The sequence below is a fragment of the Bemisia tabaci genome, chromosome 2, assembly GCF_918797505.1.
Source record: "Bemisia tabaci chromosome 2, PGI_BMITA_v3".
Taxonomy (NCBI): Eukaryota; Metazoa; Arthropoda; class Insecta; order Hemiptera; family Aleyrodidae; genus Bemisia; species Bemisia tabaci.
The window spans coordinates 71,349,852-71,375,992 of NC_092794.1; the positions used below are offsets into that span (position 1 = coordinate 71,349,852).

The window sequence follows — 26,141 nt, forward strand, 5'->3', positions numbered from 1 at the left end:
TTCTCGGTTCTGGTAATCAAAGTTTACGGTCATAGGAACCAAATTATAATTAGTCAGCCGAAATTGGATTACCTATAACAGAAAACTTAGGTGCTCAGTATGGACCGAAAAGTCAACCGAGATTTTTTTTTCTTTCAGTAGATCAATAAAATTGTTTGGCCTGATCTCGTCAAAATCGAAACATTTTCATCGCTGAAAATGTGCGCAGGGCTACGCTACAAGATAATTTTTCTATACTCCAAAATGTAAAGCCACACTACCACTACTGAAAAAGGCAATAAGTGGAGGATTAACCGTTAGATTTTATGAGCCTCAATATACTCACACATTGACACATACTCTAATTGCACCCTTATTTTAGTTCCTGCAGTCTCTCATCATTTTACGCCTGGAATTCACCATTTTTATGACAGTGTATTTATAGGTGCTTTTCCGAAAAACTTATGGGGCTTGTGAGCCTTTTTGCTTCCACGCGCCCATTAAAATCAACCAAGCAAATTGACAGTTTTACGTCCCCCGAGGCTCCTGTTTTATGAGCCGACTTATGGTAGCAACCGAGGCGCCATGCGCTGAATCCTCATCGCTAATATTCAAGACCTGAAAACTTAATCGCTACATTTGAACCTATTCATGCGGATTTATGATCTGCATGTGCAGCATACTTTTATGCAAGAATCAGGCCACGACTTTAGATGCGTGATTTCGTGATCTCTCATAACTTTCGAGTGTTTACTGGGAATGCAGTCCACGTAACGTCGCATTTCGTACCTTTTCTTTGCTGTCTTTTGCTCAATGGAGATTATATTCAGAGAAAGTTACATAAACAGTTTTTGAAATAATGTATTAAAAAACGGAAAATCTACACTCGGTACAAGAGGGTCAGGTGATCACCAGAATACGATTGACTCTTCTCGCCCTTAATTGAAGATACTAAGGTATACTAATTATAAGTAGTAAGCTGTACTAATATATAATAATATATCATATATAATACTAACTAATATATAATAATATACTAATAATAATTATGAGTATAAGGTATACTAATTAGGATACTAAAGTTATGTAAAGTCGCCATCTTCATTGATTTTTTTACCTACAGCTGAGACAGCATACTATGCACAATGTAGTAATTATGTAGTACTATTTGAGCATACTGTGAGTGGAAGTGATAAATAAATTATTATCAATTATGTAAATATTACGAGCCTCATTATACTCACACACGTACATCTACTCTAACTGCAACCTCATTTTAGTTCATCAGGATAGATTATTATTATATTTTATTTCCGGGCCTTTTTTGCCCGATCATCAAAATCCTTCATAAAAAGAGGAAAGGCTGCCAGAGGATGCTTGGAAGGGCTCCTACTGGGAGAAGGTAAAGAAGGCCTGGTAAAATGATGGCGACAGGGGGTTTTGCAAAAAAATTGAGAAAGTTGCAACTCCCTGAGGGGATTTGAGAGTATGACGGTGAAACTCCCAAATCATGTATCTTGTTTGAGGTGGGTAAAAATCTACGCTCCTGTTTTATTTTTTCACAGTGGAACAAATCAACATAACATCTTTTTTTCAGAATTTTTGCTCAAACGTTTATTTCAGAATTTGTCTCACAATGAGCAGAAAAATCACAGAAGTGTTTATGAAGTAGCTCAAAGCACCACCGTGGTAAGGAAGAACGCCGTATGAACATTCCAGAGTTGCCAAATTTAGTTCGATAAAATGTTTATTTTTGAGGGAAGTTATGAATATTTTTCCTTGCAATTTTCAGACTTTTTAGGTTATATTGAGAACAAAACACTCGGAAAAATGGGAAGAGAAATGTTCATAAATTTTCCTAAAAGTGATTTTTTAAAGTACAATTTGGGAACGCCTGAATGTTCATGCGGCGTTTTTACTTAGCGCGGCAGAGTTCTTCTCCATTCGAAAATTAAAGTATGGCAAGAGGTCTGCAACATCGCAAACCGAGATACGTGGTTTGGAGGTTTCTCCATCGATATGAGACCTCGGTAGCTACGTGTCGCAGAGCACCAGAGAGTGCTGAGAGCAACTTTGGTGTATTGTACATCCTCCCCTTGACCAGTGCTTTCACTCCATGTCCGTCAAAAGTTCCGCGATTCGGAACTATTTTGTTCCGATTTACCAAACTCCAGGACCGTCAAAAGTTCCGGGATCCCTTTTAGATTTCTTCAAAATTTTCGAGAAAGTTCCGGAAAATGCAAAAGATCCGAAACATTTTGGGAATTTCAAAAGTTCCGGGGAAAAATTCGGGTGAATCTCATAAGTTCCGAAATTTTGTAATAGTTCCGAGAAATAGGAGCACTGCCCTTGACACAAGAATTGTCCGAGACCGAGATTCATTATTTCACCGACATTATGTAGACGATATCCATCTTTGGGTCCTACCGCTAAAGAAATTTGCCGCCCCCCACCCCCCCCCAAACACCCCGTCGGATAATTATTATTGAGGTGGAAAGGTGGGATGAAAACCGTAATCAGAATAAATCGGGCCAAATATTTCTTGTGCCTTCATTTAAAACTAAAAAAATGAGTTTGTGACATTTTCACCCTTGAGAAGTTTAGAGTACGCGCTTGGCTCTCATTCGATGGAGCAAAACATCGCGGATTCTGCGGCCGGCCACCCTGATGATGACCCGTGATGTTGAGCAGACTCAAGTGCCATTAACTTTTTAAGAGTGAGGTGGAGGAGGGGGTGGGAGCTTCAAAGTCGCCTCGTCGTTTTCTCATTATCATTCAAAATAAGCGTAATAAAGGAGTGAGGAAGCGGGGGAGGGGGGCGAAAAATCGGTGACAATAAAGCTGGCAATATCCTTAATACATCGTCGGAGGAAAGCACAGTTCATTAATTCCGTTACTGGCGAACACGAGTGCATTGTTACAGTAAATAATCACCCCCTCGCGCCCTCGCCCCCCCCCCCGCCCGGGCCCTGCGCCTGTGAGGCTGGGTAATGACTCGTTAAAATGGGTGTCACGAGAAATTATGACAAAGATACTCTTACATTAGCGCTCCTTGGGTTAGTTGTTAGTTTTGGGAGGAGCGGTGTTGGCCGCTCGGAGAGCCGTCCCCGCTCGGGGGGAAACCCCGGGGGCGCCAGGGGTCGCCGGCGACGAAAATCCATTTAAATTTAAATTTGGCAACGGTGAAATAACTTCAATTTTCCGCGCGCCTTCCCCGTGACGTTCCGCCGACGTGCGACGTACGACGGAGCGTGGCAAAGCTCCCCGAGATGCCTCATTGCGGCTCAAATTTTCTAATTTTATTTTTAATTTTACTTCTCTCGTGTTTTTTTTCGTCGCAGCTGATGATCTTGAAATTTTCCGAGAAATACCCAGATGCAAGGAACAGGATCAAGGATACTTGAGAAATTTGATACATTTCCTTTGTCAATGTTCCCAGATCACGCTTATCAGCATAAGTATCTAAAAGCGCTCGTTTAATTTTTTCCCGGGAAGAAAGATCATGATTTGCTAGCTTAATTTTTGCGTCTCCTATAATTTTTGCTTTGATATGACTTAAAATCAACCAGTTTTGGGGAGGGGTGTCAGAGGAGGTATCATAAAAATTAGAGACAATGCCATTAAAAAAAAAAAAAAAAAAAAAAAAAAAAAAAAAAAAAAAAAAAAAAAATTCCGTGGAACGTGGGTCCGTTTCCGCGATTAGGTGGGTCGACACTTAGGCAAACTTGACACTTCGCGATGAAAGCAAGAATCCTTCGCGGAGATATTACTGACTGCGCCAATTATGTAATGGAGAAAACTTGGAATAAATTAATATAATTTATTACACAAAAACAACAGTAAAAATCGGAAGTAAAACAGTGGTGACCTCTCTAGCGCTCGATGCGTAGGGTAAGAGTGCATTCGGTGCGCACGGTGCTCCTGAACTCACTTTAAATGCGACTTTGTTGTACATCAAAAATTGAGGTTGGAGGTTGTAGTGGGGTACTCCCTGATGGGTTTTTGGGCAATTTCGAAATAGGTTGTCGGAGCTCCTGGAAAAATAATCGCATTTTTGTGGTTTTTTAGGGGTAAAATAGGAAAATTGGCCTCGGGGCGACAAATTAAACCCCCTCTCCCTCATCCTTGCCCTGACCGATCTGAATTTTTAGTATGTTTTCACCTAGTATAAGATGTGACTTTTCTGAAATTTTCATGCCCATACACAATTTTCTGCCCCCGCGGCAGCGTTGCCAAGTTGCGAACTCCAAAATATCGAATTTAATGATAAAATGAAGGTTTCGGAGTGTGATTTCCATTCAAAATCAAAAATTCACATTGTAAGTTGTAGCAGGGTACTGCCTGATGGGGTTTTGGCCAATATCGAAGTAGAGTGTTTGAGTTTTTTGGAAAATAATCGAATTTTTGTGGTTTTTTAAGGGTAAAATAGCACACTGGGCATGGTGCGACTAATTAAACCTCTTCTCCCTCATCCTTGCCGTGACCGATCTGAACTTTTAGTATGTATTGACCTGGTATAAGATGTGACTTCTCTGAAATTTTCACGCTCATACAAAATTTTTTGCCCCCCGCGGCAGCGTTGCCAAGTTGCGAACGCCTAAATATCGAATTTCATGATAAAATGAAGGTTTCGAAGTGTGATTTCCATTCAAAATTTCACTAGGAATGTGCAAGCTGAGAGCTTTCGATTAGAAAAGACATATTTGAGCAATTTAGAGTTGCAGTGTTGCCAGCTTTCGATTTAAAATTCGTCAAAATGACCCAAATCGCGTTGCAACCTCAAGCGCTGGATTTTTATTTCGTTTAGAATTGGTTATTACGGTTCTTCTGTACTCTATGCATTTAGGTATCATGAAAATTATGCCATTACTTACTTGATGGGTGCAGCTAACTCAAAAAGAGAGGCCGGATAAAGCGATGAGTCGGGGGAAAACGAGCGGTTCGGGTTGACAGAAAGTTCTTAAATCTACTCCATCACCAGAAAGTAGAATTTGAGAACTTTCTCCCACCCCCCAAACCTTATCCCTGTTGCAGTCAATCCTTTGAACATCTTATCTGAAATTTTCCCCCCGAATTTTCCCCCAAAAGCTGTATGAGAGGAGGTCGAATTCAGGGACTTCATACCGTTACTTGAATCGTCGGTATCCACCCATTTTATTTGTGTTTTTATTTTTCATGTTTTTGGGGGAAAATTCGGGGGGAAAATTTCAGATAAGATGTTCAAACGCGATTTGGGTCATTTTGACGAATTTTAAATCGAAAGCTGGCAACACTGCAACTCTAAATTGCTCAAATATGTCTTTTCTAATCGAAAGCTCTCAGCTTGCACATTCCTAGTGAAATTTTGAATGGAAATCACACTTCGAAACCTTCATTTTATCATGAAATTCGATATTTAGGCGTTCGCAACTTGGCAACGCTGCCGCGGGGGGCAAAAAATTTTGTATGAGCGTGAAAATTTCAGAGAAGTCACATCTTATACCAGGTCAATACATACTAAAAGTTCAGATCGGTCACGGCAAGGATGAGGGAGAAGAGGTTTAATTAGTCGCACCATGCCCAGTGTGCTATTTTACCCTTAAAAAACCACAAAAATTCGATTATTTTCCAAAAAACTCAAACACTCTACTTCGATATTGGCCAAAACCCCATCAGGCAGTACCCTGCTACAACTTACAATGTGAATTTTTGATTTTGAATGGAAATCACACTCCGAAACCTTCATTTTATCATTAAATTCGATATTTTGGAGTTCGCAACTTGGCAACGCTGCCGCGGGGGCAGAAAATTGTGTATGGGCATGAAAATTTCAGAAAAGTCACATCTTATACTACGTGAAAACATACTAAAAATTCAGATCGGTCAGGGCAAGGATGAGGGAGAGGGGGTTTAATTTGTCGCCCCGAGGCCAATTTTCCTATTTTACCCCTAAAAAACCACAAAAATGCGATTATTTTTCCAGGAGCTCCGACAACCTATTTCGAAATTGCCCAAAAACCCATCAGGGAGTACCCCACTACAACCTCCAACCTCAATTTTTGATGTACAACAAAGTCGCATTTAAAGTGAGTTCAGGAGCACCGTGTGCGGCGATCGGATGTTCGGGCCGCCGGGTGTTATCACGAGGTCTAAGTTCAAGAGATACCGATAACAGTGTGACTCTTGTGTATGGAAAATATATCACACGTATCATTTATTACGTAGAGGTCGAGCGATCAACGCTTCGAGCCAAGTTATAGTGAGCTCTCGAGTATCAGCATGGGTGACATCTTTGGCCGGTCTTGCTTCTGTTTCAATCACCTTCACATCACAATGCTCTTCTTATACATGCTTTTCATTTCTCAGGTGAGTGTGATAATAATATTAATAATATCAATTCCCTTTCCCTTCTTTTTCGTCCTTATCCTTTCTGTATTATTTTTCCTATTTTTCTTTCCATCTTTCTTCTCCTTCATCTTCTTTTTCCTATATTTTCATTTTTATCATTTCCCTTCCTCTCCCTCGTATTGTTCCTCTTCTTCATTCTCTCCTTTCGTCTCTTTTCTTTCTTTCTCCCCTTTCTTTCTTTACTTATCTTTCTTTCTTTTCTTTTTCTTATACATGCTTTTCATTTCTCAGGTGAGTGTGATAATAATATTAATAATATCAATTCCCTTTCCCTTCTTTTTCGTCCTTATCCTTTCTGTATTATTTTTCCTATTTTTCTTTCCATCTTTCTTCTCCTTCATCTTCTTTTTCCTTTCCTGCCTTTCTTTTCTTTTTCCTCCTCTTCTTTTCCTCTCTCATTCTTTTCCTCCTTTCCGACCTCTTCCTGTCCCTTCCCTCCTTCCTCCTGTTTGACTCTCCAAATGCAGACAGGTGCATTCATGGATGAGCCACATACTTATTATGGTTCCTTACTGCAAAATGGACTGCATTTTGCGACAAGGAACTAGGTACAATTTGTAGCTCATTTTAAAATGCGAGATTAAATGTTCTAACGCAGTCATATGAGTATGTCACAATCCTCTTCTTCTTCCTCTTCTCCCTCGTTTTCTTATTATTAATATTATTATTATATTTCATATAAGTACTTTCCTCACAAAAAAACGTTTGTGGAAAGAAACTCATTGAAAGACGGACCGTAGCCAAGTATTTAAAAGCTAGAGCCTTTTAAAATTGCTAGAATTTGAGGTGTTAAAATCGTAAAAAGGTGTTAAAATCGAAAGAAGTTGTTAAAATCGTAAAACGTTGTTAAAAATTTAAAAAAAGTTGTTAAAATAAAAGAGCATAAACCAAACGGCTATGTTAGCAGTCGGTCACATAATTAAAAATAATAAAAATACAGTCACTGCCCTGAGCTTAGGAAAGATCTAGTGATATTACAGGTGTGCAGGATAACAGCTTTCTGGCTTTGGGTGTGAACGTTTTCACCCAAGTGGAGCTGCTTCAGATGTCACAGGAAAGAATGAGGAGTGATCTCCGTGACGGATATTATAAATGGTACAATAATTACTTCTTTAAGCTTCCACAGTCGCTGTATTTCAGTTGCTAAGGGCAGATACTTTTCGATATTATCTCTATACTTAGCATCTACATTGGCATCGGCAGGGACTGAGATATCCATTAGGTGAACAATATGCCCTGCTTTTTATCTAGAAGGACCATATCTGGCCTATTGTGCGAGATGGTCTTGTCGGTATAGATGGTAAAGTCCCAATATAATTTTTAGGCATCATTTTCCAGCACTGAAAAAAACTTATTATTATTATTCTTCCTTTTCGTCTTCTCTCTCTTCCACATTATCTTCTTCTTCTCTCTTCTTTTTCTTCTTTTTCCTTCTTTATATCTTCTTCTTACTCTCCCTCTTCTCATTCTTCCTCTTCTTCCTCTTTTAATTCTTCTTCTTATTCCTCCTTTTTGTTTCCGAATTCTTATTCCTATTTTTTTTTTATTCTTTCTTCCTCTTCTTCTCCCTAGTCTTCTATTTCTTCTCCTTCTCCCCCTGCTTATTTTTTTTCTCCCTCTTCTTAGTGTTCTTCTTCTTCTCCTTTCGTCCACTCAGCATAGAAACTTAATACAATCTTAGTATAATATTGCACATCTTACACATCAACATCGCAGGCATATTATATCGATCTTAGTGAGAATAAAGTAAGATTGCATCAATGTTGATGTGCTACTGCCAGGAAATTGCCTGAACATTGCACCAACATTGATAGAAAGGTTGAAGTGACATTACAATTGGATTGCATTTTACAAAAAGGAACTACTAGCATTGCAATGATGCTAAGATTGTGCAACTTCATCCTCTGCAATAAAATTGCGGAAATTGTGAAAAACTATGAAATTTAGATGGTAATTTTTCTCTTAAATTTACAGTTTTTAGCGAGTAAAATAGAAACTATTAAGGGATAATCGGGTTTTTCCTCCAAGGCAAAAGAAGTTGCACAATCTTAGCAACATTGCAATGCTAGCGGTTCCTTTTTGCAATATGCAATCCAATTATCTTACATAATATTGATATGCTCCCTAGGGTGGAGCAAAAAAACATTTTCTATCTATGTTTTCAATTGTAGTGGGGGGGGGGGGGCCCTGGCCCCTCTCTCGTACGCCACTGCTCTTTACTTACCCTTAATAAATTGTCTTCTTCCTTTTAGGCTCATCCTCATGACTTGAGGGAACGGGTACCATATGGAGACCATCAATTTCCAAAAATGGTCACGGATAACAGGTTCATCGTGGACAAGACCTCATGGATCGGGGAAGCACTTACAGGACCTAGACTGAAGCTGATTACGCGACCCCGTAGGTTTGGAAAAACCACGAACTTGTCAATGCTAAGAACCTTCCTGGCCAAGGATGAAAAGGTAGAAGCAATGGACTTTTTTGCAGAACGATACAAAGTTCGAAAAAATTAGGATGAAACATCAGCATAAGTATGTTGTTTTTCATTTTAGTTTGATGAGTGTCTCCCTCGCCTCTACGGCTTTGGAGTTTGAAAACGACTTCCTTATATACCTAAGACGGGATCTATATGCTATCTTTGGTCATTACCGTCGGTTTCTTGATCCAATGGATGAAAAAATGCTAAAAGTGTACTTACACGATAAGAACGGAGGCCTTCAAGTAGTTCTGAGTGGATATTACCTACTGATAAGGAAACTCCAAGCTAACGGTTACAAAATAGCTGTCTTAATCGACGAATATGATGCGCCATTTCATCTGGCAATTGAAAAAGCAATATCAGAAACTGCAGAGGGAAAGCCTTTCGTTCTTGGTGAATTTTATTCAAGAATTGTGATTTTGATGCGGGAGTTTTACTTGTTTTTCTTCAAGGATGGTCTAGAAATCTCTATTGATTGCGGTATATTACTTGGGATTACCAGTGTAGCAAAATCTACCATTTCTTCTGATCTTTCGGATGTCATGGCTTACACCACCCTTGATGATTATAAATTTGGACCCTACTTCGGTTTTTTGGATCACGAGGTCAAATGGCTGATTGATTCCACGGGGACAAACTTAACATTTGAAGGATTTGAAGAATGGTATGATGGCTACCACTATGCCGGTAATGTCATATTCAACCCGTATGCTGTTGTGTCAGCAATCCATAATGGTATGTTTGATGATTACTTGGCAGAATCAGGCTCTCTGAAGATGATCACACGCCTTATTAAGTGTTCAGGCAAGTTCGGTATGCTAGACCTCTATTTTCTGCTGAGTGGACGGTCATTAAGAAAAGAACTCTACCGTGATTTAATATTTGAGAATCTGATACAAACGGAAGAGTCTTATTGGACTCTTATGACCCATGTCGGATATGTCGATGCAAAACCGGACATGCGATCATCAGAAAATTACTACTTATTGCGAATTCCGAATAAGGAATTAAAAGAACATCTAACGAGAAATTTCAAAAATGAATTAGATGAAACAAAGCAGATTTATGATAGGTTTGCTGGCTCTTTTAATAATTTAAATAATGATGCCTCTGATTTTAACAAAATTATATCCGATCGTTTCAACACTCGCGCGCCTGTATATATGCTTCACGAAGAGGCGAGTTTAGAGGAATTAATAAACGTTTTCAGGTCTTTGTTCTCCGGTTTTGACTTCGACCACCGTTCGCTGGGCAATTTCACTCTGAATAAGAAACCAGCCTATCAGATTGTATTCATCCAAAAAGAAATTGCACATGTATTTAACATCGCAAAGGTAGACGCCGTGTCTGCTCACAACACTTCTCATAATCTTGAAGAGTTACTGAACAAACCTCTAATCAAAGAGAATTTGACAGTATTTGAAAAGCTGAAAATCTCAAAAGCATTTAAAACCGCGATCATGATCATAAAGAAAGCAGGGAGAGACGTCGGTTCCGAAGCATATTGGACTATGATCAAATCGATAGGCGGTGATGGGATAAAATTCATTATAAATCACTTTTCCCCCACATTGGGTGAGTAGCTCAACAGGACTTTTTCATCCCAATCGGAAAGTTGACCTTGGTACAAGCTTGGTACGACATTTTTTCACATTTGAATATAGTTGCCAAGCTTATTTTGCTAATGTTCCCACAATGTTGGCAGGACATTTATTTTACCTCTAAGACAAGCTTGAGCCCAAAGATTGTGCTAATGTTAGGTTTGTAAAACTGCTCCAAGCCTATCCTTACAATATTGCCAAAATATTGGTGGGACATTATTTTACTTCCGAGACAGACTTTGATATTCAATATTGTGACAATGTTATGTTAATAATAATGCTCCAAGCTTGTTCAGCGGATATTGTGATCATGATGTTGCCATAGACTTGTTGTAAAAATATTGCAATAATGTTGGCAGGACATTTATTTTACCTCTGAGACAAGCTTGGATTTCCAAGATTGTGGCAATGTTAGGTCAGTAACATTATTCCAAGCTTGTTCTTCCAATATTGTGGTCATAACGCTGGCTTAAACTTGTTGTACCAGAATTGCCTCTATACTGGTAAAACAATTGTCCTATCTCTGAGGCAAGGTAGGTGATAGAGCGCCGTAATACCTGCCATCCTCGCGGAAGTAATTCCTCGGCGTCGTATTGGTCGCAATGCCCAAGGTAGGCACACGGAATATAGGAGTGCCGAGGAACTTACCTAAGCCAGCTACTTCCTTAACTGTTTTCACTGGCTTAAGCACTTAAATTGGATCCCACAACGGGCACTGCCCAGGCGAAATGAGAACCAGCCCCACTGACGGGGCGGCCGCGCGCGGACCGTTGCCAAAAGGCTCCATTTGAGCCCTTGGCCTATGAATATCGGTAAGATGGGTAAGGCGCCTATGGATCATTTGCCTATTACGTCAAAAAGCAAAAGGTCGCAGTTTTTGCCCTTTAATTTGCCCTTAAAGGGACCGCAACGGCAGATCCGCGGCGAGCGCGCCCTGGTGGCGGAAATAGCAGACGCGGTCGAATTGTGCTCGCCGCGCACAATTTTCTGTTAATCTTATGACAATATTAGAAACAGAAGCCTAAAATGTTTATTTTCTTAATACTGTAGCGATGTTAAAATGCGAATATTACTACAATATGAAAAAAATAATGTTAGGATAATATTATTTTAGGAATATTGTTTGCCCAATATTGCGCCAATACTAAGGCAATATTGCAGACAGAAGCCTTAAATGGTTATTTTCTTAATCTTGTGACAATGTTAAAGTGCGAATATTACCACAATGTTGTAAAAATAATGTTAGCATAATATCAATTCAGCAGTTTTAGATATCCAAAATTGTGTCAATATTATGACATTATTACGGACAGAAGCCTGTAATGTTTGTTGTTCTAACGTTATTTGAATGTTAACATAATATTATTACCACCGTATATTACAGAGATAACATCGCCTCGATATTATTTAAGCAATTTTGTTTTCCTAATATTATAGGCAGAAGCCTATGGTCAGTATTTATTTAATATTGAGGCAATGTTAAAACTACTATATTACTGCAATATTAAAAAAAACCATTTTATGACAGTATCATTTTACCAACATTGTATAACCAATATTGTGTCAACATAGTGACAATCTTAGAATCAGCAAGCGATACCTGACGTTGGATTTCTAATATTGTTAATATTGGTGCAATATTAAAATACTAAGTACCCGCCTTACACGAAACATTGCAGCAATATTGCCGATTTGTTGGTACTTATGCGCCTTCTAAAGTCATATTCGGAGAGTCTAAAGTTTCCTTTTTGTAACATTCCTAATTATTGAAGAGCTACGTATCCACCTAAACTACCTATTATATTTTTTAGATTCGATATTTTTCAGAACGACAATTTATTGTCCCTTCTGTCTCCATTGGGGAAGGAGGATTATTTTTTCTTTCTTTCTCTCCTTCTTTCTTTCTTTTTCCTTAACTAAAACATTTTGAGGACATGTGCAACGTTGAAAATTTTAAAATAAAAACCCCTCTATTCAATTTTATCTCTGTTCCAAATTTTAACGTGTACCTAGGTAAAGATCAATCTTTTTCTCACATCTTCTCAAACGCATTACTTTTTATTAGCTATTAGTTGATAATCAGTAATTGCTTTTTCGCAATACCGAGCTTTGCTCGGATGCTGGATGATTTTCGAATTCAAGATTCATTCGATATTCAACCTCCAACTTTGAATCTTGAGGGACAACCGTCGCTGAAGCCTCGGCCAGTGGCAAGTGGTCCTCTCTGCTCTTTGACCGAATATTTCTGAGTTCTTGCAATAGCCTTAGCCATGAGCTTTTCTACCCTGGATTCTGGGAAAGATTGTACCTTAATCACTTTTCACATTGTTTTGGTGACGTAGGTAGTTCCTTCTCTTATTTTTTGTCCATGTTTTCTTTGGTTTTTTATATATTTTGTTATCTTTTTCTTTCGTGCCTTCTGCACTTAAGATATGTAATTATTAAAATATGTCTTTGAGTGAAACGTATTTCTCAGTCTTTCTTCATTTCCCTGTTAGTATTTAATCATTTAGTATTTATATTTCAGTTGGCTAATTTTCGCTCTCCCACTCTATTTCGACAGGTGTAGTTGTCCAAATACTTGGATTTTCACTTTGTGGGTGAATTTCAGGGTATTTCGTCAACTATGTTTTATCAACAGCTCCTCCAGTGATACGAATTGATTCCGTGTGAGCGCAGGTAAGCCGCAAAGATATGAGGATACACCACTATGTGGAATCAGGTCTGTCACTGAAGGAAGGAGATCCGTGCCCTTTAGTTTTCTATAAGGTGTGCTTCTCACAATGAGCTTGTTAACCTGTTTCTAATTCTTGCATTTTCAGAAACTACAGTGTCTCCCGATCACGCAGTGATTTTTGCAGATTTTTCCGAGCCGTTTTTCCCTCCGAAAACGACTTTTGAAGTTCGAAATTTTAAAATGCCGCGTTTGCCCGCGCTTTAGCGGAAATTCAATATGGCGCCGGAATTACCCCCTGGCTTATTGCCACACATTCGACCGGGCGCCGCACTATGGTCTACAGACTGGATTTAACGGAACTTTATTCGAAAATGCACTGCACCGTCATAAAAGGTGTTGTCTCCTACGATTTTTGGGTCGCTGATTTCATTTTACATCTTAGTTAAACAAAATATCAACATCCTGACCGAGAAACTTAACTTAATGTAAATGTAATTTCTGGCGCTTTTAAGATTGAAGATTTTCTCCACCCTATTTTGACATGTATAAAAATAACAACAAAAATATCTCTCGGTCGAGATCAGGTGATTCTTACGTATATTTAGGCGGTAAATCCGAATATGACCTCCGTTTGTGTCCATCACCCTTCAATTTTTCGGAAAAGCCGATTTCACCCGGGAAAGCTCGTTCTCCGATAAAAATTGAATTTTCCGGGATAATGAGGGGTGATAGGAATAATCTAAGGTCATATTCGGGTTTAGCAAGTCAAAATACATAAGAATCGATATATTACATATCGAAATCATTCTTAAAATGTAATTTTAACACACTTAGAGTCCGGAAAAGGTTTTACCCAAAAGGCTCGGGAAAATCGGCATTATCGGATAACTGGAGGGTGATAAAAAAAACCTAAGTCATATTAAGATTTAGCAGCTATATATATATATATATATATATATATATATATATATATATATAACAGAATCTCTTTACCGCGGGTCCGGTATAATTCATCAACATGAATTGCAATTATAGTAAAAATACGTCAAATTTGCTCATTTTACTGGGAAAAAGTCGCTTTTTCGGAAAAGTGAGAGGTGATAAGAAAAAACCAAGGTCATTTTTGGACTCAGTATATCAAAATATATCGGAATACTTTTTTTTTGTACCTATAAAAAATTTAACAGTCGCAAAAATGCATGGAATATTCCACAATTCCTTCCTCTTTGTTTCCGTCCTCGGATTTCGATTCGGTTCGGTGAAAAGATCGGGGTCCATTACATTGGGTTTAAACTAGTAGTTCAGGTAAGTGTTCTTGGTGACATTGTGTCTTTGAACAGAAATGGAGTAATTTTAAGCAGATACACGGCAGGATACGGGTCGTTGGCGCCCTTTACTGCCGTGTAATTCGGTTGCTACCAGTTCCGTTAAGGTCATTTTGTTCTAAGAAGCTTGAAGAAACTGAAATCAAAGCTTTGCCTCATTGGACGGATCCGGAAAAGTACCCCTAAGTCGATCAATTTGATACCATCATCATCCCTGCGTGACCACTGACCAAAATTAGACCTGTGACAGCAATTTCATTTCATTCATAAAGTTCATCGCATTACTGTAGGATATCATAGTGGAACAAACAAAATGATGCAAGTACCCTCGATACGAGATAAGGTGATCCTTATTTATTTTGAGGCGCTGAATTCAGAAATGACCTCTATTTTTTCCTATCACTCTCCAATTTTCCGGGAATGCCAATTTTCCCGGAAAATGTGCACTTTTTGCCATTTTTGGGACTACTGCCCCCGCAAAATGTGACCGTAAAATTTTGCTCGAGTACAAGATACGTCCCTTCCGATGTACTTTAAGCCACTGAGTTCAAAAATGAGCCTCTACATATTTGCCCGTCACCTCTCAGTTTTCCAGATGAGCCACTTTTTCCCGGAAAAACGCGTAAATTTGACGTACTTTTGTCATTAATGCCATTTTTTGATACATTTCTCTGGATCCGTGGAAGCGTGAATGCCGTGTATTTTGAGCTGTTAAATTCGAATATGACCTAGATTTTTTTTTCATTACCTTCCAGTTTTTCGGTAAAGCCAATTTTTCCGAGTCCTAATTTATTGCTTTTTTTAATTTCATGCGAACTGAAGATACATTTTAAACATTTCTCCAACATGCAATACATCGATTCTAGCGTAATCTCGAACCACCAAAATAGCGGACTTTAACGGCCGCCATCTTGCTCCAGTCGCGGGCCTCAGAGTGTTTCCCCTTCCATAATTACTCCAGAGGGTACCACCGATGAGCACTGAAAGCGGCATATTCCAATCAAAAAGTGCAGGGTTTTTGCCATTTTTGGGTCATAGTCAACGGACTAGTAGTGCGATCTTGTATCGAAGATTTTCAACTTGGAACACTGACAAATCCCATAACAGCTGAGCGCTTCTCCAATACGAACGATTTTGAGCTTTCACTCATGCAGTTCCATGTCATTCATGGTTTGTTTCATTCATGCAGTTCTCCGAGGGTAATTTTATATCGGTTTCAATTCTATTTTTGGCGCTCCTGCTATTGTGAGTGGCGGTAGCCACATCCGGGCTAGTCACCTATCCTCCAATAATTGGCAACACAGCACAGCCCGTCCGAGGCACCGCATAAGTACACGAATTATGTAATAGAGGCAACTTGGAATAAATTAATACTTCCAAAAAAAAAAAATAGATTTTTGTACAAAATTTCGGCCCAATCCCAAAAAACTCTCTGATTATTTTTTTAAGAACAAATTATACCAAAAACATACGATAGCTCTGCCGTTTGAATTCATCATTTAAAAGTAGGTGATATCAAAACGGCCCAATTTCCCCCTTAATACCTGTGCAATTTACATCGCAAAGTTTTTTCCTAAAAAAAAATCAAATACTTAAAAGGTATAATGGTCTGGAACACGTTTTGATTCATTGTTTAGAAGGAGTGATATCAAAACGGTCCAACTTCCCTTAAATTTGCCCACCTCGGGGCAAAATTATTCGAAACTTTCGAACTCATCACTTAAGAGACACCAACCACTACTTGAGTTATAGTATATCTCTTCCTTTAAAAATCAAAGATGTCCCTTTGAAAACTGTAATGGTTTTTTCTCTTTAAAGATACAAAACACAAATAATCGTCATAAAGTTGAAAAAAAATTGAAGGAAAAAAAAGGAATGGGCCGGCCGGCACGTACCAAAAACAAGTCTATACGTTACTACGTACCAACGTTTTGCCATGAGTTACAGACCTAGTCCTGCAAACATTGACTTGTTAGCAAAGAACCATTTTACGTATAGCTAGGGTGAGGCACATGCCTATTGAAACGCCAATTTTCAGTAGGCAGTCTGTCAGGCTCTCTGTCACAAGCAAAGACATCGTTTAAAAGCTGTTGGTTGGTATATGAGAAAATTAGCTCTAAAACATCAGAGCTTCACTGCTGAGATAGTCATGAGGCACTACATCTGAATCAGTATCATCCAAATGTAGAAAACTGCTTGCAAATTCAGCTCCTGGAGAATGATTGAGTGTTGCTTTTAGAAAAATTGATCCTGCTTTCGATGACGAGGCACTTTGTTACAACATTTGCAGAAGAGACGAGAATCACCCTGTCACCTGCAACCCATAAGTACGGCCGGCCGGCCCATTCCTTTTTTTTCCTTCAATTTTTTTTCAACTTTATGACGATTATTTGTGTTTTGTATCTTTAAAGAGAAAAAACCATTACAGTTTTCAAAGGGACATCTTTGATTTTTAAAGGAAGAGATATACTAAAACTCAAGAAGTGGTTGGTGTCTCTTAAGTGATGAGTTGGAAAGTTTCGAATAATTTTGCCCCGAGGTGGGCAAATTTAAGGGAAGTTGGGCCGTTTTGATATCACTCCTTTTAAACAATGAATCAAAACGTGTTCCAGACCATTATACCTTTTAAGTATTTGATTTTTTTTTTGGAAAAAACTTTGCGATGTATATTGCATAGGTATTAAGGGGGAAATTGGGCCGTTTTGATATCACCTACTTTTGAATGATGAATTCAAACGGCAGAGCTATCGTATGTTTTTGGTATAATTTGTTCTTAAAAAAATAATCAGAGAGTTTTTTGGGATTGGGCCGAAATTTTGTACAAAAATCAATTTTTGTTTTTTTGGAAGGATATCATGTATTTTTGGTACGACTTCTAGGTAGGTATCAGGCAAAGAGAGTTCCCATTTTAAATTTAAAAGTTGTTCCCGGACGCGAAGTAGAGAGGTAACGACCCTCTGGACACCCCCCCCCCCCACTCGAGAGCGGCCCATCTTTTTTGAAGGAAATTTCGTTCAAACCGCATGCCAATAATCTGTAATCGTTCTCGAGACATCAATAAGAAGGATCCATATTTTTGGCACACCCTGTGTGTCATAGAAAAAAAACCGCAGGTCAATATTAAAATCGTGACCAAGTTGGGTCACTTGACGTAATGCCTAATTCTCATTGGCTACGCACGATAGAAACTATAGAAGCGATAGATTTGTGATTGTAGTTTGTTTGCGTAGATGTTGTTTTGTTCGGAAATTTTGGATCGGATTTGAGCAGAATATCATCGCAATTTCTCCAGGCTCCTTTCTCTTTCTTTGTCATATTATTTCTGGAATTAATAACAATATAAATTCTTGAATGGTTTTCTTATTGTACGCACGAAACTTTTTCAATTTTATGCTGCCCTGAGGAAGAATGCTTCCAAATTTTTGCATGAATCATGAATCATGCATCTCTCTCTAGGTACCTTTTTGGTTGTGAGTTTTCCTATTTGTCTCTGGTTTTCCTTTATGATTCTCTTTACTGAGGGAACGATGTGCCTGAAACGAAGAGATGCTACTTACTTTGTTTATTATGTGCATTTCTATCTAGACAACATATGAAATCATCTTGGTACTTACGTTAAATCTTTCCGTTCATAAGGAGATGGTATACAATAAACTTTAGTTGTGATGACATAAATTTTCTCAACTGCATGCCGATTATTGAAACTATGTCAGTACAACAAGGCAAGACAGCCCTATCTTAACCGTGCAATGTATCGCATTTCGATCTCTTATCAGACTGCTTCAAACTTTCAATAATCGGCGTGCTGCAATGATACCCTTTGATAACTTTCATCATTAGGATTCTCCATTTGCCCATTCCGGTCAACTAGAGTCCACACCGACCGATTTATTTTAAACGCGCAACAGGGTGAAACGGAGAGGGCCATTTTAATTACTGATGGGTTTACTTTCAAAGATAAAATTAACCAGTCTATTTTCTGTCACTCCTTCAAAGTGGGTGAATGTATCGAGCGAGAACCCTGATAATCAACAACTTGGGAGCCGCCTTTAATATAGGACTTTTATGTAATGTTCCATCTCCTGTGTACGGTAGGCGCAAAACCAGGATTTACAGTAGGGACATCACCTATGCTTAGGGCTAATTTTTATGTCTCACATTATATCTGACACTTTTTTTTTTTTTATTAATGGAGCTAATGATAGAATGCGAGCTAAATTATGCAGCTCAGTGCAGGAGCACTATTATTTACGCTGCTTATACCCAGTTATGCCTGCCAGGTCCTTTGACTATTCATATTGCAATTTCTCCGAACTCTAATTTCATCATCAGTAATAACATTGCAAACGCTTGATACCATTCCCTAATGATAGCGTTTGGCAATGTAAGTATTTATCAATAATTTTTGGTTTTATGAGAGCTTTCTCTAAAGCTGTGGCATTATGTATCTTGAGAAATGTGACCAGTTCACTCTTCATCAGAAAAGATTAACAGCAAAAGTTGATCCTTTCGCAAGCAAAAATTACAGTTGCCACAACTGAAATTTCAATCGCAATAGCATAAATCTTTTGAACTGTAATGAAACAGTTTGATACAATTTCATTTTCATGAGCCTGCATCCGCTACTTCTGGTCATGCAGATTCCGTACTTGGTACGGATTGAGTTTAAATGCATGCAAACTAAATTCTGCAGGTAAGTCAATAATGTGTTCCATCATCTATACTACGAATAGCCAGCCTCTCTGACCTACAATTTAATCAGCAGTAATAACATGGAGGATGCAGAACACTGCCTCATCAAGACTGGTAGACAAAGTAAGTAGGTATCAATGCTTTCTGTTTTATGAGAGATGCCTTTCAAGCGCAGGCATTCCTTATCTTGAGAAATGTGAGCAGTTAACGCTTCATCAAGGGAGATAGTGAGTGTTGAGGCTGTAGCAGCCAAAGATTTTAGTCGCCCGGACTAAAATTTTTGGCTGTTTGAGTCTCGATTGATAGTTTTCAATAACCTGCCAGCTCCGGTCATCAATATAGTCCACATCTAATGAGTTTTAATGCACTTGCAGGGTGTGCCAGCGAATTAATTCTTGTATCCAATTTCGGTGCTAAATGGAACAGTTAATTTTTTGGCGCACTCTGATAATGGGTAAATTTGTCAGGCGAGGACTCAGATAATCTAGAGGTCAAGAGGCACTGATGTTTTATATTGAACAGCCGCTCTGCATTATTTCCTATATGCGGTAAGCAGTGACGGAAATTGCGTCTCCAGGTATTGCAAATTTTAGTGTATGTATAGAGAGGTTATCATCAAGATTATTCTGCATTAGTTACGACCTCAATTTTATCAAACCAATGAAGTAGTAGTATTGATACATACCTTCTGCACAGGTCAATATGAAAGACCTTGATTTGAAAAATTTTATCCGAACACAGGCTTTGATGATTCAATCAACTTCTGACCCAGAATCAAAGAGACTTGATAAAAATCAAATTAAAGCTAATGCTTGAAGTCAAGTATCTTTGATTTTGTGACATTGAGATGATTTCATTGAAGCGGTTTCATTTCAGTGAAGCGTAGCTTCTTTAAGTAGACACATAATCAAGACTGGCGGGTGAATGCGTTAACCAGTTTTCCAATATAAAGCATCACAAGTCTATGAAAACATACAGGCTTCAGGCACCAGTTGCATGATACACTGAGAAAACACACATCAACTCTGGAGGAGGTAGGCTGCCTGGCTGCTAGCAAAATTTTAGTAGAAAGTGGAAACGCAGATTCATTCCCACCGATTGAGATCCCAGACACACATCATCGTATTGAGGGAAAGGATGATTTTCTGGTGAAAAGTTGCTGAATCTTATTAACGAGAAATAGTGGGATATCATCAATCATTCATGAACGATTACTTGAAAAGATCACTAGATCAGGGCCGCTGGGAAGAAATGGCAGGTTGATCCGAGTACTTACTGTGGCAACTAAATTTATCAAGGGTGCGGGAATCATAAAAGGATCATATAGAAATGGATCCAGTTATCTTCGGCTTTGATAAAATAGAAACACGCATCGATTAATCTATCTTATTCTTAATGTTAAAATTTAAAATATTTTAAGTCATAATAGCAGAAATATAACTTGAAATTTAGCTTCTGGAGTCGGCGCTCACCATCCATCGCGCGGTTCTACGAGTTGTTTTCAAATTCAAATTTTTTGTGAAGAATTGACGGACCCGACTTCTATCGATTAATTCTTTTTTGTACGTCATTATAAGTCCGCAAACTTTTCAAAGGTTTGATCCTTGGAGTCTACAGATTTAAATTATACCTAGTTTAATGGGTTTTATGGAGCCCTTACGTCCACAGCCCTGACTACGTGTTGGGCTTCAAACGACGTAGTTAATGATTGTTCTCCGTTATGTGTCATCTATTTAAAATTTAAAAATAAATTACAATTGTAGTTCATTAAACGCTGATTCAGAAAATATAGGGTTTTATAGGGTTTTTTTCTAAGGTTAAAGCTGTAAGTCAATGAACTCAACACAACCGTTTCCCCGGAGCCGAGCGTTTCGCGGGCTCCGTATCTGCCCCGAATCTGCTCAACAATTCCATCAGTGTCAGCTTTTGTTGGGGTCCATGTCGTCAAAAACGATCGTCAAGTTTTGGGGTCCAAAATTTGTCGTTAAAGTTTAAATAACTTTTTTAATATTTAACTAAATGTAAAAAACGAGGGCATTACGAGTAGAGCTGAGCATACTCTACCCAAATATTATAGGGTTTTTGGGGTTTACTCTACGACGTAATTAGCAGGAGAGCTAAATGGACCGCAAACCGTGCAGAAAAGCCCGATCGCGGTGTTTTGTGTAAATCTAGTTAGGCAGCAGCCACCCGTCGTTTTTTTTTTTTTTTTTTTTTTTTTTTTTTTTAGGTCTCGTCATTCTTTAGGGGGAGCTTTTTAGGATTGGGCCAGGGTGGCTACCGCCACCTAGAATAATTTATTATACAAAAACAACAGTAAAAATCGGAAGTAAAAGAGTGGTGACCTCTCTAGCGCTCGATGCGTAGGGTAAGAGTGCATTCGGTGCGGCGATCGGATGTCCAGGCCGCCGGGTGTTATCACGAGGTCTAAGTTCAAGAGATACCGATAACAGTATGACTCTTGTGTATGAAAATATATCACACGTATCATTTATTACGTAGAGGTCGAGCGATCAACGCTTCGAGCCAAGTTATAGTGAGCTCTCGAGTATCAGCATGGGTGACATCTTTGGCCGGTCTTGCTTCTGTTTCAATCACCTTTACATCACAAAAAATCAGGGCGCGAAAAATCGGTGACAATAAAGCTGGCAATATCCTTAATACATCGTCGGAGGAAAGCACAGTTCATTAAGTAATTCCGTTACTGGCGAACACGAGTGCATTGTTACAGTAAATAATCACCCCCTCGCGCCCTCGCCCCCCCCCCCCCCCCGCCCGGGCCCTGCGCCTGTGAGGCTGGGTAATGACTCGTTAAAATGGGTGTCACGAGAAATTGGACTGAGTTAAGCAGAAAGGAACCACCCCACATTTTGGAAAAAATTGAGTTATGAGTGGTTTTGAACTCAACCATTGCTCTACTATCTATCGCCAAAAATTCAAAGTTTTTGTTGGAGCAAATTTTGCAGAAATTGAACTTGAAGTTAATCTTTTACATTGAGTCTTATGCAGGAGCCAAACTTTAAACCTCTTTTACTCGGTTCGATCCCGATGTGGCTTGGTTCCTTTCTGTTTAACTCCGTCCAATTATGACAAAGATACTCTTACATTAGCGCTCCTTGGGTTAGTTGTTAGTTTTTGGAGGAGCGGTGTTGGCCGCTCGGAGAGCCGTCCCCGCTCGGGGGGAAACCCCGGGGGCGCCAGGGGTCGCCGGCGACGAAAATCCATTTAAATTTAAATTTGGCAACGGTGAAATAACTTCAATTTTCCGCGCGCCTTCCCCGTGACGTTCCGCCGACGTGCGACGTACGACGGAGCGTGGCAAAGCTCCCCGAGATGCCTCATTGAGGCTCAAATTTTCTAATTTTATTTTTAATTTTACTTCTCTAGTGTTTTTTTTCGTCGAAGCTGATGATCTTGAAATTTTTCGAGAAATACCCAGATGCAAGGAACAGGATCAAGGATACTTGAGAAATTTGATACATTTCCTTTGTCAATGTTCCCAGATCTCGCTTATCAGCATAAGTATCTAAAAGCGCTCGTTTAATTTTTTCCCAGGAAGAAAGATCATGATTTGCTAGCTTAATTTTTGCGTCTCCTATAATTTTTGCTTTGATATGACTTAAAATCAACCAGTTTTGGGGAGGGGTGTCAGAGGAGGTATCATAAAAATTAGAGACAATGCCAAAAAAAAAAAAAATTTCCGTGGAACGTGGGTCCGTTTCCGCGATTAGGTGGGTCGACACTTAGGCAAACTTGACACTTCGCGATGAAAGCAAGAATCCTTCGCGGAGATTACTGACTGCGCCAATTATGTAATAGAGAAAACTTGGAATAAATTAATATAATTTATTACACAAAAACAACAGTAAAAATCGGAAGTAAAAGAGTGGTGACCTCTCTAGCGCTCGATGCGTAGGGTAAGAGTGCATTCGGTGTGGCGATCGGATGTCCGGGCCGCTGGGTGTTATCACGAGGTCTAAGTTCAAGAGATACCGATAACAGTGTGACTCTCGTGTATGGAAAATATATCACACGTATCATTTATTACGTAGAGGTCGAGCGATCAACGCTTCGAGCCAAGTTATAGTGAGCTCTCGAGTATCAGCATGGGTGACATCTTTGGCCGGTCTTGCTTCTGTTTCAATCACCTTTACATCACAATGCTCTTCTTATACATGCTTTTCATTTCTCAGGTGAGTGTGATAATAATATTAATAATATCAATTCCCTTTCCCTTCTTTTTCGTCCTTATCCTTTCCGTATTATTTTTCCTGTTTTTCTTTCCATCTTTCTTCTCCTTCATCTTCTTTTTCTATATTTTCATTTTTATCATTTCCCTTCCTCTCCCTCGTATTTTTCCTCTTCTTCATTCTCTCCTTTCGTCTCTTTTCTTTCTTTCTCCCCTTCTTTTTCCTCCTCTTCTTTTCCTCTCTCATTCTTTTCCTCCTTTCCGACCTCTTCCTGTCCCTTCCCTCCTTTCTCCTGTTTGACTCTCCAAATGCAGACAGGTGCATTCATGGATGAGCCACATGCTTATTATGGTTCCTTACTGCAAAATGGACTGCATTTTGCGACAAGGAACTAGGTACAATTTGTAGCTCATTTTAAAATGCGAGATTAAATGTTCTTTACAGTCATATGAGTATGTCACAATCCTCTTCTTCTTCCTCTTCTCCCACGTTTTCTTATTATTAATATTATTATTATTATTATTCATATAAGTACTTTCCTCACAAAAAAATGTTTGTGGAAAGAAACTCATTGAAAGACGGACCGTAGCCAAGTATTTAAAAGCTAGAGCCTTTTGAAATTGCTAAAATTTGAGGTGTTAAAATCGTAAAAAGGTGTTAAAATCGAAAGAAGTTATTAAAATCGTAAAACGTTGTTAAAAATTTAAAAAAAGTTGTTAAAATAAAAGAGCATAAACCAAACCACTATGTTAGCAGTCGGTCACATAATTAAAAATAAAAATACAGTCACTGCCCTGAGCTTAGGAAAGATCTAGTGATATTACAGGTGTGCAGGATAACAGCTTTCTGGCTTTGGGTGTGAACGTTTTCACCCAAGTGGAGCTGCTTCAGATGTCTCAGGAAAGAATGAGGAGTGATCCCCGTGACGGATATTATAAATGGTACAATAATTACTTCTTTAAGCTTCCACAGTCGCTGTATTTCAGTTGCTAAGGGCAGATACTTTTCGATATTATCTCTATACTTAGCATCTACATTGGCATCGGCAGGGACTAAGATATCCATTAGGTGAACAATGCCCTGCTTTTTATCTAGAGGGACCATATCGACGGTGAAATTACCAAACCACGTATCTCGTTAGCGGTGTTTAAAAATCTACGCTCACATTTTATTTTTTGAAATAGACCAAATCAATATCATTCCTTGAAAGTTTCACGGAATTTTTTCCACACAAAGGGAAAAAATAACAGAAATTTTCAAAACTGGATGTTGAGTAGTTTTTCATTTAAAAAATAAAGTATGACAGGAAGTCTGCGACGTCGCAAACCGAGATACGTGGTTTGGTAGTTTCACCGTCGATATCTGGCCTATTGTGCAGGATGGTCTTGTCGGTATAGATGGTAAAGTCCCAATATAATTTTTAGGCATCATTTTCCAGCACTGAAAAAAACTTATTATTATTATTCTTCCTTTTCGTCTTCTCTCTCTTCCACATTATCTTCTTCTTCTCTCTTCTTTTTCTTCTTTTTCCTTCTTTATATCTTCTTCTTACTCTCCCTCTTCTCATTCTTCCTCTTCTTCCTCTTTTAATTCTTCTAATTATTCCTCCTTGTTGTTTCCGAATTCTTATTCCTATCTTTTTTTTATTCTTTCTTCCTCTTCTTCTCCCTAGTCTTCTATTTCTTCTCTTTCTCCCCCTGCTTCCTTTTTTTCTCCCTCTTCTTAGTGTTCTTCTTCTTCTTTCGTCCACTCAGCATAGAAACTTAATACAATCTTAGTATAATATTGCACATCTTACACATCAACATCGCAGGCATATTATATCGATCTTAGTGAGAATAAAGTAAGATTGCATCAATGTTGATGTGCTACTGCCAGGACATTGCCTGAACATTGCACCAACATTGATAGTAAGGTTGAAATGACATTACAATTGGATTGCATTTTGCAAAAAGGAACCACTAGCGTTGCAATGATGCTAAGATTGTGCAACTTCATCCTTTGCAATAAAATTGCGGAAATTGTGAAAAACTATGAAATTTAGATGGTAATTTTTCTCTTAAATTTACAGTTTTTAGCGAGTAAAATAGAAACTATTAAGGGAAAATCGGGTTTTTCCTCCAAGACAAAAGAAGTTGCACAATCTTAGCAACATTGCAATGCTAGCGGTTCCTTTTTGCAAAATGCAATCCAATTATCTTACATAATATTGATATGCCCCCTAGGGTGGAGCAAAAAAACATTTTCTATCTATGTTTTCAATTGTAGTGGGGGGGGGGGGCTGGCCCCTCTCTCGTACGCCACTGCTCTTTACTTACCCTTAATAAATTTTCTTCTTCCTTTTAGGCTCATCCCCATGACTTGAGGGACCGGGTACCATATGGAGACGATCAATTTCCACAAATGGTCACGGATAACAGGTTCATCGTGGACAAGACCTCATGGATCGGGGAGGCACTTACAGGACCTAAACTGAAGCTGATTACGCGACCCCGTCGGTTTGGAAAAACCACGAACTTGTCAATGCTAGGAACCTTCCTGACCAAGGATGAAAAGGTAGAAGCAATGGACTTTTTTGCAGGTTTTAGTATCCAGAACGATACAAAGTTCGAAAAAATAAGGATGAAACATCAGCATAAGTATGTTGTTTTTCATTTTAGTTTGCTGAGTGTCTCCGTCGCCTCTACGGCTTTGGAGTTAGAAAACGACTTCCTTATATACCTAAGAGATGATCTACTCGAAATCTTTGTCAAGTACGATCGGTTTCTTGAACCAAGAGAAAAAGAACGGCTAGAAGGTTACTTACGCGAT

At 38.8% G+C, this 26,141-nt stretch overlaps 1 protein-coding gene across 5 annotated transcripts in view; it reads left to right on the forward strand.

The window, feature by feature from the left end:
• The first annotated feature begins 6,160 nt into the window (after nucleotides 1-6,160).
• Nucleotides 6,161-26,141, forward strand: part of LOC109032038 (uncharacterized protein in vnfD 5'region) — a 32,119-nt gene continuing 12,138 nt past the window's right edge. Inside the window, exons 1-3 of one of the 5 annotated variants that reach the window (XM_072296188.1) lie at nucleotides 6,161-6,324; nucleotides 8,619-8,828; nucleotides 25,677-25,886. In XM_072296188.1, coding sequence (XP_072152289.1) covers nucleotides 6,238-6,324; nucleotides 8,619-8,828; nucleotides 25,677-25,886 — 507 coding nt within the window. In that variant the 5' untranslated portion in view covers nucleotides 6,161-6,237. Of the gene's footprint in view, nucleotides 6,325-6,551; nucleotides 6,598-8,618; nucleotides 8,829-21,948; nucleotides 23,334-25,676; nucleotides 25,887-26,141 lie in introns of those variants that run through there. The other 4 variants (XM_072296189.1, XM_072296190.1, XM_072296192.1 and 1 more) reach the window with 4 other exon arrangements.